Below are 12,830 nucleotides of genomic sequence, written 5' to 3' on the forward strand. Positions count from 1 at the left end.
GGTGGATGCAGCATCGGTCTGATGCTGCATCTGTCCCCTACCGGCTCTAAGGCTGGGTTCACACCATTGCCGCATGCGGCTCACAGCAGGGGTCCGGTGTGTCCCTGGTCACCCCTTTTTAGGTCTGATTTCAGCCTGAATTTTGGTCTGAATTCAGACCTGAAATGGACCAAAAGACGCACAGGGCTCCTGTGCAAATCGTACCGGTGCCGCTGCAGAATTATGTGAACAGGCTCCATAGAGAGGAGAATCCACATCCAATTCGCAATAGTGTGAACCCAGCCTAAGGCTGAGAACCGAGCAATCAAACACTGCCAATTGCTCAGTTCTCAGTGCTCCCTGAGCAGAGAGCTGGTGACTGTCAGTCACCTATGTCTGCTCTGCCCCCCCCCCCCCCCCCCCCGCTCACTGGGGAGCTGGGCTGTGGAGGGGGTGGGAACGGGCGACTCAGGCTCTCTCTCGGGTGTGCCGGTCCAGGCATGTGGGTGGATCCCGACTATATGGTCACGATCTTTCCTGAGCCTGGACCACTCTCTTGTTTAAAATGGCTTTACATGAGTGCAGAACAGTGTGCACTCTTGTGATCCACAGGAGAAGTACAGCCAAATGAGCTTTGGGTGTGCTTCTCCTTTAAGTTTTGGACAGAATGAAGAAAGGCTAGAACCTTTGTAAGGTTGTATAGTTGAGCCCTGCTTTTACCACCCCACAACCACTCCCCTTTAAACTGCAAAAGCAACAAACAGGGGTGTATACATTTGTAGCACCCATTTTAGGGTGGGGAGGTATGAGAAATGGCCCCCTGCAAACAGGATATTGCTCTAAACCTGTAGGGAAATAAGAGAACCAGAACCTTTGCAGGGGTTGCCTTCTTGTGAAATGAATCAGTAGTCTAAACATAATAATTAGAAGCATTAACATTAACCATGCAATCCAGTGCAGGAAAACGCACTGTTTGTGAACTGCATTTGAGGTGTTGTTAAGTTAAAACTGAGATCCGCTGCAGTGCTTTTTGAATGCGGTGCTGGAAATACACGTAGTGCCGGTGTCCTGCACCATGCTCTGCTTCTGATGTTCAGGAAAACTCTTTTTTTGCTACATTTTTGATGGTGCTGTTTTTTTCATAGCTCCAAAACTGTTGTAGGGTACAAAATGAGAAGATGAGAAGTGGACATGATCAATGATCACATCCATTTGTTCAGATTCTCATGGCACATGATTGCTTTGTGTTTTTTTTTTTTTTTTGTTGGCTGCACAAGATTGCAGATCTAAATTAAAACGACATATACTGTATGCTTTTATTGTGTTATTACTGATTGTTCTCAAACACAATAAAAATTCTTGTTAGCTGCCAGATTATTAATTTCAGGTCATAGTTACAACTTCTTCCTGTATTTATACTCCATAAAGTAATTGAACCATAGGGAATAGATATATAGTGTAACAGTTGGTACCACAGTGCCATCCTGAGGACAAAGGAGAAAGTACAGTTTTTTTTTTTGTTTTTTTTGCAGGCACTAGAAAAAACATATATATTTCCCTTAGGCCCTGTTACATGGGTTTTACAGTCGGGCCCATCTGTCCGTTTTTAAGGTGGATCTGATCAGAAGCTCCATGCAGCCTTATGAACAGACTGATGTAAATAGTCTTGTCTCTGTTTTACACCCACCTACCCCCAACTGTGTTTGTCCAGGTCTGGAAAAAAAAAAAAAAAAAACAGAAAGGGACTGCATCCCTTCATCCCTGCATCCCATCCCTGGAGATAGCCTGATGTAAACAGTCCATTTACGTCTGGCCGCCCATAGAGCTATCATGGGTCTGCTGTGTAATGGCAAACACAAAGTGAACAGGTATGGATGTAAAAAAACTGACATCTGCCCCGTTCACCGATTCAGCATACAACTCTAATTGTTTTCACATATGTGTTTGCAAAGTTCGAAAAAAAAATGTATTGCCCAAATATGTTCTAGGTAGGCAGTTTTGTTGCATGGCCACTATGCAGGTATTATGTAAGTATTGTTAATTTATCCTATTAGTATTATAGTGCAAAATGTATATAGTGCCAGCTTTTTTTTGTTCATTTTAGGGAAGAGTTACAACCTATGCAAGACTTGTGTTAGTGTCTATGTTTCCCTGGGGGGAGATTTCTAATCCCTTTACTGTCCCAATGACTACACAAGAAGTGCAGTGAACTTTCCCAAATACGAATACAAACATCAACAAAAACATAATAGATGCTTTAATCTACATGTGTCAAACACAAGGCCCGGGGGACAAAACCGGCCCGCCAGGAAATTTCATGTGGCCCTCGCACCTCTCCTGCAGCTGCAGCACCTCCTCGTCTCTGCCCCCACCTTGTCCCAGCAGTCGACAGCAGAGAGGAGGACAGAACTCTTCCTACAGATCCTGCTTCTTCCTGTGCAGCCACAGCACACCCTCGTCTCCTCTCCCCCATTCTCACCATTCAGCAGACTCTGGCAGCTGACTCTAGCCCTGTTGGTATGGTGTCCACAGTAGCATTTTGCAGTGGCAGAGCAATGTAGGACTGGCCATAAGAGGGATTACTTTGACGTAGTTCGCCAGCTTAAACATATATTGCAATATGTGTGGACTAAAAATCCCAGTTTTTCATTGCATAGTTTGCTGGAAAACCTGTATAGCAGTGTGCAGATGGTTCATGTGTAGTGTTAATATGTGGTCACACCCCTTTAGCACCTGATAGTTTAAATGCATGTACAAGCTATTGGGATTTGAGCACAGGTACATCTTGTCTCGAAATTGAGTTTGACACCCCTAAATCCAATCCCATGCTGCTAAAAAAAAAGATGTCTGTGTCCTTGTTAGAGAGATTTTCCTCCTGTTATGTCTTTGTTACCACACAGTAAAGTTTCTCATACATGGGAATACTGGAATCATATATTAAAGCGGAGTTCCACCCAAAAGTGGAACTTCCGCTTGTTCGTCTCCTCTCCCCTCTGGTGCCACATTTGGAAGCTTTCACGGGGGAGGGGGGAACAGGGACCTGTTTTTGACAGATCCCCTTCCCCACTCCTGGGAGACGGGGCTGCGGCGCTGTGTCTCGGAAGTTCGGCCCTCTCTTCCTTCCTTTGCTGCTGGGCCAATTAGAAAGCACAGTGCACATCGCGCATGCGCAGTAGGGAACTGGCTGTGAAGCCGAAAGGCTTCACTGCCGGGTTTCCCTTACCGGCAATGGCGGTGGCTGAACCCGACAGCCGATCCAAAGATCGGTTGTAGTGCCGACATCATGGGCTCCCTGAACAGGTAAGTTCCCATATATTAAAAGTCAGCAGCTGCAGTATTTGTAGCTATTGACTTTTATTTTTTTTGCGAGGTGGGTGGGCAGACCTCCGCTTTAAGTATAGGATTAAACCCCACTATTACTTACTGTTTTTTTCTAACTTTATTTTAATTAATTTTGTATTTACTTAAATTCATGTTTTTTTTGTTTTTTTTTTAATTTGTTAACCACCTGTGTTAACTATTGAGGGAAAGGTTGAATGTGTCTATAAAGTCTGGATTGCTTTCTAACAAAGGTGTGGGCTGCCTCTGTCCTTTCAGCACCTGAGAGGATGAACAGCTCCCAGAACAGGAGGGAATAATTTAGCCTTAGTGGACATATGAGTTTGTTCTTGTTCATTGGAAAGTAAAGCTGTTGCTATGGCCAACATAAACATTATATGTTAGCACACATGTAATACATAAGTTATAATCGTGGCTGTGGCAGGTGTGCAGAGATCTCACTACTAGAGGTGATTCATCTTATTAGCATCTCTCAAAAACAAACAGGACAAATATGTATAGGCCTGTATTTAAAACCATATAATCAATTTATTTTTGTTTATAAGGGGGGGGGGGGCGCATCTGAACCTACATGATTTTCCAGACCAAAAGAAGACCTCTTGGTGACTCTCTAAACATATTACTTCAAAGAAAATAAAAAGTTGAATGTATTGATTAAATCAACATAGGACTTATAGATGATCATGATGATCTTAGTAAAAATCTGTTGAGCGTTCTAGCTCAGTGTCACTTAGAGTAAACCTAAAGCCAAAGCTTTTTTTTTTTTTAGGGGAGGGTTAAAATTGCTTTAAATAAGTCCTCTAGACTTAAAAATGGGATTTACTAAAGCTGGAGCACTCAGCATCTGGAACAGCTGTGCATGGTAGCCAGTTAGCTTCTAACTTCAGCTTGTTCAATAAATCTTTATCCACCGACCACTAATCTAATTTTCTTCCTTCATCAAATTTTTTTTTTCCCTCATCGATTATTGTTGTTTGATTTATTTCATGACAGTTACTGAAAAGATAAAGTCACCTTCGGAACAGGTTACATGTTCCACCCGTACTTAGGGTGGGACATGTAACATGTTCCAGCTCCTGCTGCCTCTTCTCCGGTGACAACAGGTGAGGGTTCTTCTCCCTGCAGCAGTGGTCACTTTTTGAAAAGTGTGTGACTGTGCAGGATCTGCCAACATAGCGACGTGTTTCATTCACAGTTACCTGTGAATGCACAAACTGCAAGTACCATCTACCACAGCGGCAGATGGACTTTTCATTTCAATGGACTACAAGGGCACTGATGAGCGCTTCTGTAGTCCACTAACAAGTCCTCCAGCTTTCAAACAGAAAGCCTGTACAGAGGTAAGGGCTGAAAGCTGAAGGACACATCTGCTGAGGTTCACATTGTACCTGTAATCTACTGATTGCGGGTGTAATGCTTTCCGGGCTCCTGCTGGAAAAAATAATAAATGCACATTTTTTTCTGCAAAGGTGAACATATCCTTAAAAGTAATTTTGCTGTATAAAGGAGGCAGGTGTTGTAAAGTTGTCTTCGTGTCAAATAATTTAAGTATAATACATTTTTTATTTTTTTATTCACAGTGAACATGCTAATAATGTACTATGAATTGTAGGTAAAATACTTTTTAGCAGAGATCCTTTGAGACATTAAACTTATTTGAAGGGTTCTCCTGGAGTAAAAATGTTAAGAAAGGTTGGCTTAGTGAATGGATGGGAATGATTTTCCAAAGCAGTAGTAAATTTTCACTTGATTTATTGAAAATATGCTCACTTTGAATGCCAAGTCATGTGTTACATATTTGTTTTTTGTTGGATATTTGCTTGCAGATGATTTAAATGAATAACGCCTATTTACAAAGTGAACATTAAATTCTCTACTCTTTTAGTAAATCATACTCAATAGCTAGACCACTATGCCATGTTGTAATGCGGTTGATTTACTAGAGGAGTAGAATCCTTGATGTGTTCATTAAATTCATCCTTGTCATGTGTATGGTGAAAATCCTGTTTTTTTTTTTTTTCTTTATTTACTGTCACATGATTTGGTTTTCAAAGTGAATGCAGCATCACACTGCCTCCACTCAGTTAGTAAATAAACCTCAATAAATGCAGCATCGATGGCATCGATGCATATGTTGCCCTGGCTTCTTCAGTGCCCCCATTCCACCTGTATGCTCACTGGCATTCAGTGATTTATGGTAGTAAAACTACATAATACTATATTATCCTTAAATGATGAGGGAGACTTACAAATGATTGTATAAGGTTCAAATTTCTGCACCACTACTATTGTAAATTACGTGCAAAGGAACATTTGCAACTGCAAACTTTTCAACCTGTTCTTTCTTTACTATACTTTGACATCACAATTTTAGATTTTGAACTTTATAATGGGAGAATAAATTGGCAGATACATTTGGTAAAGCATAGCAAAAAAAAAACAACAACATTTTTCTGATCTTTTTTGATAGGTACTATTGTATGAGTAACTTTTGTGTAGCTATTAGCAGTCTCTAATTTACCTTTGCTTTATTTCAGAGCAAATTGGTGAAGTACTTCAGCCGTCAGCTGTCCTGTAAGAAGAAAGTGGCTCTTCAGGAGAGAAATGCCGAACTTGAAGGATTTCCTCAGCTTATGCATTGGTTCAGAATTGTCAACATCCGCAAAGAGGTGATGGAGGTAATTAAGATTCTGTAGTTATTGCACAGATGCTCATATGAACTAATCCATCTAGACAAAGAAGGAGGGGATAAGTTTAATTCCTCATAGCAGTCAGAATTGAATTTTTAATGATCTTGGTACAGTAATCTGAAGCCTGGTTATTGTTCCCTTCTGCACACCATCATGTCTAAACATAAATTGTAGAGTCTCTGTACAAATAACGGTTTAGGTTCTATTTTTGGTGATTCATCATTGTTGCTCCATGTATGTACACTATATACAGACATCCCTCAAAATTATTAAGTTCAGGCTCACAAAGCGAGGTCCATAAAGACAAGGGTTGAAGAGTTTAGTGCACAAAAACACGAGCTCTGCACAAAGATGGGATGAATTGGATTGGAATCAAGATCCTCTGTACCTGGCCTCACAAATGCTCTTTTGGCTGATTGGACACAAATTCCAAGACACACTCCAAAATCTTGTGGGAAGCCTTCCTAGAGGAATGGAGGTCATAGATACAAAGGGTGACCGACTCTTTATTATTGCCAATGGTTTTAAATTGGAACGACTAACAAGCTCATATAGGTCTGATGTTCAGTAGTCCCCAAACTATTGGCTGTATAGTATACTTACCCTCGAATGATAGTGGCTCCAGTCTTTCTTTATCAGGAACTTACAGAACATGTACAAAAAGTTGCAGCAGCCAGCAAAATGAATAAAATGTCTTCTTTTGTTAATATTCCCTACTGCTAGCATGGTCAGCATTTCTTGTGACATTATACTTACCAAGGGATCTAGTCTTATTTGAAAGCCCTTCAACGATTCAAATAGAAATAAATATATAATATAGAAATCTACCAAATATAGAAAAAAAGCTATAGTCCAGTTATTCAATTATAACAAAAAATAAAAGAAAATGTGCTTAGCATAACTACATTTAAAGGAAGCTTGTACTGAAATACATGGTCCTCCCAAGACGAATTAGCCAAACTGGACCCTCTCCCTCTGAGATGGATGAATCTTGCACGTTCGTATGTACAGTAGCTAGAATGGTATAGTGGGCATAAACTACAATATTAGAATTGCTACCATTAAAAATCGAGTAGAATGAGGGAGGGTGCTGTGATGTGGTTAAACAAGAGTGATGAAATTCTAACCCTGCTTGTCTATATCTAAAACTAAAACAATGTTTTGGCTTGACATACACTTTAGTTTTAAAATATGAAGTGTATCTAAACTCAAAAAAGTGTTTTTATTTGCTCCCTAGGGTGACAACATTGCTCCTCCATAGATACAATATGGGGAGTGAACATTGTCACCCTAGGACAGGAAGTGTTATACTGTCAGGATCACCAGGTAAACATACAAGAAAAACACTAAAAAAGAAACTTAATGCAGTTACCGCATCTAAGAACAGGTAAGCTGCAATATATACAGTGGGGACGGAAAGTATTCAGAGCCATATTAAATTTTTCACTCTTTGTTATATTGCAGTCATTTGCTAAAATCATTTAAGTTCATTTTTTTTCCTCTTAAATGTACACACAGCACCCCATATTGACAGAAAAACACAGAATTGTTGACATTTTTGCAGATTTATTAAAAAAGAAAAACTGAAATATCACATGGTCCTAAGTATTCAGACCCTTTGCTGTGACACTCATATATTTAACTCAGGTGCTGTCCATTTCTTCTGATCATCCTTGAGATGGTTCTACACCTTCATTTGAGTCCAGCTGTGTTTGATTATACTGATTGGACTTGATTAGGAAAGCCACACACCTGTCTATATAAGACCTTACAGCTTACAGTGCATGTCAGAGCAAATGAGAATCATGAGGTCAAAGGAACTGCCTGAAGAGCTCAGAGACAGAATTGTGGCAAGGCACAGATCTGGCCAAGGTTACAAAAAAATTTCTGCTGGACTTAAGGTTCCTAAGAGCACAGTGGCCTCCATAATCCTTAAATGGAAGACGTTTGGGATGACCAGAACCCTTCCTAGGGCTGGCCCTCCGGCCAAACTGAGCTATCGGGGGAGAAGAGCCTTGGTGAGAGAGGTAAAGAAGAACCCAAAGATCACTGTGGCTGAGCTCCAGAGATGCAGTCGGGAGATGGGAGAAAGTTTTAGAAAGTCAACCATCATTGCAGCCCTCCACCAGTCAGGGCTTTATGGCAGAGTTTGCTAAAAAAACACCTGAAGGACTCCAAGATGGTAAGAAATAAGATTCTTTGGTCTGATGAGACCAAGATAGAGCTTTTTGGCCTTAATTCTAAGCGTTATGTGTGGAGAAAACCAGGCACTGCTCATTACCTGTCCAATACAGTCCCAACAGTGAAGCATGGTGGTGGCAGCATCATGCTGTGGTGGTGTTTTTCAGCTGCAGGGACAGGACGACTGGTTGCAATAGAGGGAAAGATGAATGCGACCAAGTACAGGGATATCCTGGATGAAAGCCTTCTCCAGAGTGCTCAGGACCTCAGACTGGGCCGAAGGTTTACCTCCCAACAAGACAATGAGCCTAAGCACACAGCTAAAATAACGAAGGAGTGGCTTCACAACAACACTGTGACTGTTCTTGAATGGCCCAGCCAGAGCCCTGACTTAAACCCAATTGAGCATCTCTGGAGAGACCTAAAAATGGCTGTCCACCAACATTTACCATCCAACCTGACAGAACTGGAGAGGATCTGTAAGGAGGACTGGCAGAGGATCCCCAAATCCAGGTGTGAAAAACTTTTTGCATCTTTCCCAAAAAGACTCATGGCTGTACTAGATCAAAGGGTGCTTCTTCTAAATACTGAGCAAAGGGTCTGAATACTTAGGACCATGTGATATTTCAGTTTTTCTTTTTTAATAAATCTGCAAAAATGTCAACAATTCTGTGTTTTTCTGTCAGTATGGGGTGCTGTGTGTACATTAATGAGGAAAAAATGAACTTAAATGATTTTAGCAAATGGCTGCAATATAACAAAGAGTGAAAAATTTAAGAGGGTCTGAATACTTTCCGTCCCCACGGTATAATCTTTATTTTTGGGTTTATATACACTTAGTTCCCTTAAACCCAACCATAACTCCGAAGAACTTGTGTCAATGGGTAAATACTGCTTGATTTCAGGTGCATACAGCTTGACTGAGATTAGTTTAAGGCACATGCAAGCAGCTTTTCCTTTGCTGGTTACTTAAAATTTTTACATATCCCATGGTACCTTGCTGCTTGTAAACAGTGATTCCCATACTGACGCCACTTCCTGAAACTCCTCCTCTCAGCACCTCTGTAGATCAGAAGGCAGGATCTGTGAAATGTGTGACACAGCAGGGCCTACTCACAGGGCAAAGTGAGCAGTTGAGCATGTGTCAGAATTCCAGGAAGTAAAATGTGTGGGGTTCTTATCAGAGTAAAGCCAGGTACACATGTACCAAAAGCCAGAATACACAGAGGGAGAGATCCTACATTAACATTTCTTATGTTGATGCGATGATCTGTGTGTGTATACCCAGCTTAACTAATTCAGTACCGGGCACTACTCCTTCCTGTTCAGGGCAATTTTTAGCTTTCAGTGCTATTGCACTTTGAATGACAATTGCGTGGTCATGCAACGCTGTACTCATATGACATTTTTATCTTTTTTTCACACAAATAGAGCTTTCTTTTGGAGGTATTTAATCACTTCAGCTCGGAAGCATTTACCCCCTTCCTGACTGGGCCATTTTTTGCGATACGGCACTGCGTCGCTTTAACTGACAATTGCGTGGTCGTGCGATGCTGTACCCAAACAAAATTGATGTCCTTTTTTTCCCACAAATAGAATTTTCTCTTTGTGGTATTTGATCACCTCTGCGGTTTTTTGACATTTCAAATGAAGTTTGAAAAAAAAAAAGAAAACAACGTGATGGTCTGAAACATGTTGATCAGTGTTGCCAACACCCCCAATGTGAAATTTACTGGCAGAAAGCCAAAATTTACAAACGGCACCAATATTTTACTGACATATAATCGTGACATTTACTGGCACTGCAAAAAAGTATCTGAAATTGACGTTTTCAGTGCTAAACCATGCAAATATCAATATTTTTAAACTATAAACATGTAGCTAGTGCTATTAGCAATGTGTTTAAGTTAAACAAATGTAAAAAAAACATATTTCTCCAGTTACATGAAGGTCAGATTAATATAACCCAGCCAGCACAGAGATCCACCATATATCAGCGTGCAGGATTTCCCCTTACAGTGAAAGAGAACTCTGACGTTAAGGGGAATGCTGCAGATCATGTTCCAAGGGGGAACTCTGATGTAATGGGGGACTCTGGTCACTAGAGACCACCTTATATCAGAGTCCACTGCATTCCCCTTTACATCAGAGTTCCCAATTACATCAGGGTATGCAGCATTGCCCTTTACATCAGAGTTCCCTCTTGCACTGTAAGCTGGGAATCCTGCAGACTCAGATGTAAAGGGGAATGCCGGGAACACTGATGTGGGGGGGCTCTGGTGACCAGAGACGACCTTCTGCAGAGTGAATGCACTAAAGTAAGTGGGGGGGTTACTGATATAAGGGGGAACCTTTATATTAGTGCCCCCTTACATTATTGTATTCACTCTACCCTTACATCAATGACCACCCTCTTCAGACTGCCTGGCACTGTCACTGACCTCCTCTCAGGTGCACTGTGCAGGGCTCAGTCAGATTCCAGGTTGGTGGCTGTTTTTTTCCATAGTCACCTCTCCACAGTCCACACACGTCTGACTTCTCCCATGACCCCCATCCTGGCGTCACTCTCACTCTTGACTCCTCTCCAGACTCTCCCCTCAGAGACTGCAAACATGATAAAAAACAAGAGATGGTCAGAGATTGCACACATGATACAAGAGGTGGTCAGAGGATGCGCACAGCATACAGGAGGTGGTCAGAGGATAGCGGACAGGATACAGGAGGTGGTCAGAGGATGGCGGACAGGATACAGGAGGTGGTCAGAGGATGGCGGAGAGGATACAGGAGGTGGTCAGAGGATGGTGGACAGGATACAGGAGGTGGTCAGAGGATGGGGGACAGGATACAGGAGGTGGTCAGAGGATGGCGGAGAGGATACAGGAGGTGGTCAGTGGATGGCGGAGAGGATACAGGAGGTGGTCAGAGGATGGCGGAGAGGATACAGGAGGTGGTCAGTGGATGGCGGAGAGGATACAGGAGGTGGTCAGAGGATGGTGGACAGGATACAGGAGGTGGTCAGAGGATGGCGGAGAGGATACAGGAGGTGGTCAGAGGATGGTGGACAGGATACAGGAGGTGGTCAGAGGATGGCGGAGAGGATACAGGAGGTGGTCAGAGGATGGTGGACAGGATACAGGAGGTGGTCAGAGGATGGCGGAGAGGATACAGGAGATGGTCAGAGGATGGTGGACAGGATACAGGAGGTGGTCAGAGGATGGCAGACAGGATACAGGAGGTGGTCAGAGGATGGAAGACAGGATACAGGAGGTGGTCAGAGGATGGCAGACAGGACACAGGGGTTAGCAAGACAGAGATTGTGAACATCTATAATTCTGTACAATCACACCACTGCCATTCTTGTCTGATAACTGCTGCCTGTGCCTGCCTGTAAACATCACATAAATAGCATCCAGCCCAAGTAATGGATGGATGGATGTTGCAGCCAGGCCAGGGGTCTGGTGGTGGGACTCTCTCTAAGTTCAAATCACTCACCAGGCAGGGGGCTGCAGCCAGGGCACTGGTCAGGGGGCCTTGTGTGTCCATCCGGGGTAGGGGGGTGGTTCAGCTCTGTCCATCCATCTCTCTCACGCTGATGGTGCATTGGTGCTGCCAGTCCTCCGGCTCCACTGTACTGTCCACACGCTGCACAGGCTCCTCCACCATTAGCCTGCTCCGCTCGGCTCCTGGCATTTTAAATCTTTCGTCCGGCGCCGTGTAGCGGGAAATGCGGCTTGCGAAATGACATCAGCAGCAGGCGGGGGCGGCATGGACTCAGGATTGGATTGTCTCTGGGAATTCCGGAGCTGCGTATGCGCAGGGCGGTTGGCAACACTGCCCGTGATCCTCAGGATCACGGCTAATCTCTGGGGTGTACTGGTTTATGTAGCTGAGATAAGGAGCAGAGAACATGTTCTCCGCTTCTCATCACAGTACATGATCATTCTGTCACAAACGGCCAGTTTATAAAAGTGAGATATGAAGATCTCACAGCCGTTACACTGAAATATCTCCCTTCCAGATTCACCAGCTCAGAGGTGGAGAATCTGGGAGAGAAGCTGGCGTGATTAGAGGAAGAAGGCTTCTTTCTTCCTAATATCAGCACCAGTGGATTAAAAATGAATATTAACAATAGATAGATAGATAGATAGATAGATAGATAGATAGATAGATAGATAGATAGATAGATAGATAGATAGATAGATAGATAGATAGTATCTCACAAAAGTACACCCCTCACATTTTTGTAAATATTTTATTATACCTTTTCAAGTGACAACACTGAAGAAATAGTACTTTGCTACAATGTAAAGTAGTGAGTGTACAGCTTGTATAACAGTGTAAATTTGTTGTCCCCTCAAAATGACTCAACACACAGCCATTAATGTATAAACTGCGGGCAACAAAAGTGAGTACACCCCTAAGTGAAAATGTCCAAATTGGGCCCAAAGTGTCAATATTTTGTGTGACCACCATTATTTTCCAGCACTGCCTTAACCCTCTTGGGCATGGAGTTCACCAGAACACGGAGCTGGTGGATGATGGAGACCTTGTGCTCCTCCACCTCCGTTTGAGGATGCCCCACAGATGCTCAGTAGGGTTTAGGTCTGGAGACATGCTTGGTCAGTCCATCACCTTTAACCT

At 42.7% G+C, this 12,830-nt stretch overlaps 1 protein-coding gene across 2 annotated transcripts in view; it reads left to right on the forward strand.

The window, feature by feature from the left end:
- The window catches only part of KSR2 (kinase suppressor of ras 2), a 707,775-nt gene that overhangs the window by 115,970 nt on the left and 578,975 nt on the right, over positions 1 to 12,830 (forward strand). For both annotated transcript variants that reach the window (XM_073625662.1, XM_073625672.1), the window contains exon 2: positions 5,856 to 5,996. In XM_073625662.1, coding sequence (XP_073481763.1) covers positions 5,856 to 5,996 — 141 coding nt within the window. The remainder of the gene's footprint in view (positions 1 to 5,855; positions 5,997 to 12,830) is intronic.

Source organism: Aquarana catesbeiana, linkage group LG01 (assembly GCF_042186555.1).
Source record: "Aquarana catesbeiana isolate 2022-GZ linkage group LG01, ASM4218655v1, whole genome shotgun sequence".
Classification (NCBI taxonomy): Eukaryota; Metazoa; Chordata; class Amphibia; order Anura; family Ranidae; genus Aquarana; species Aquarana catesbeiana.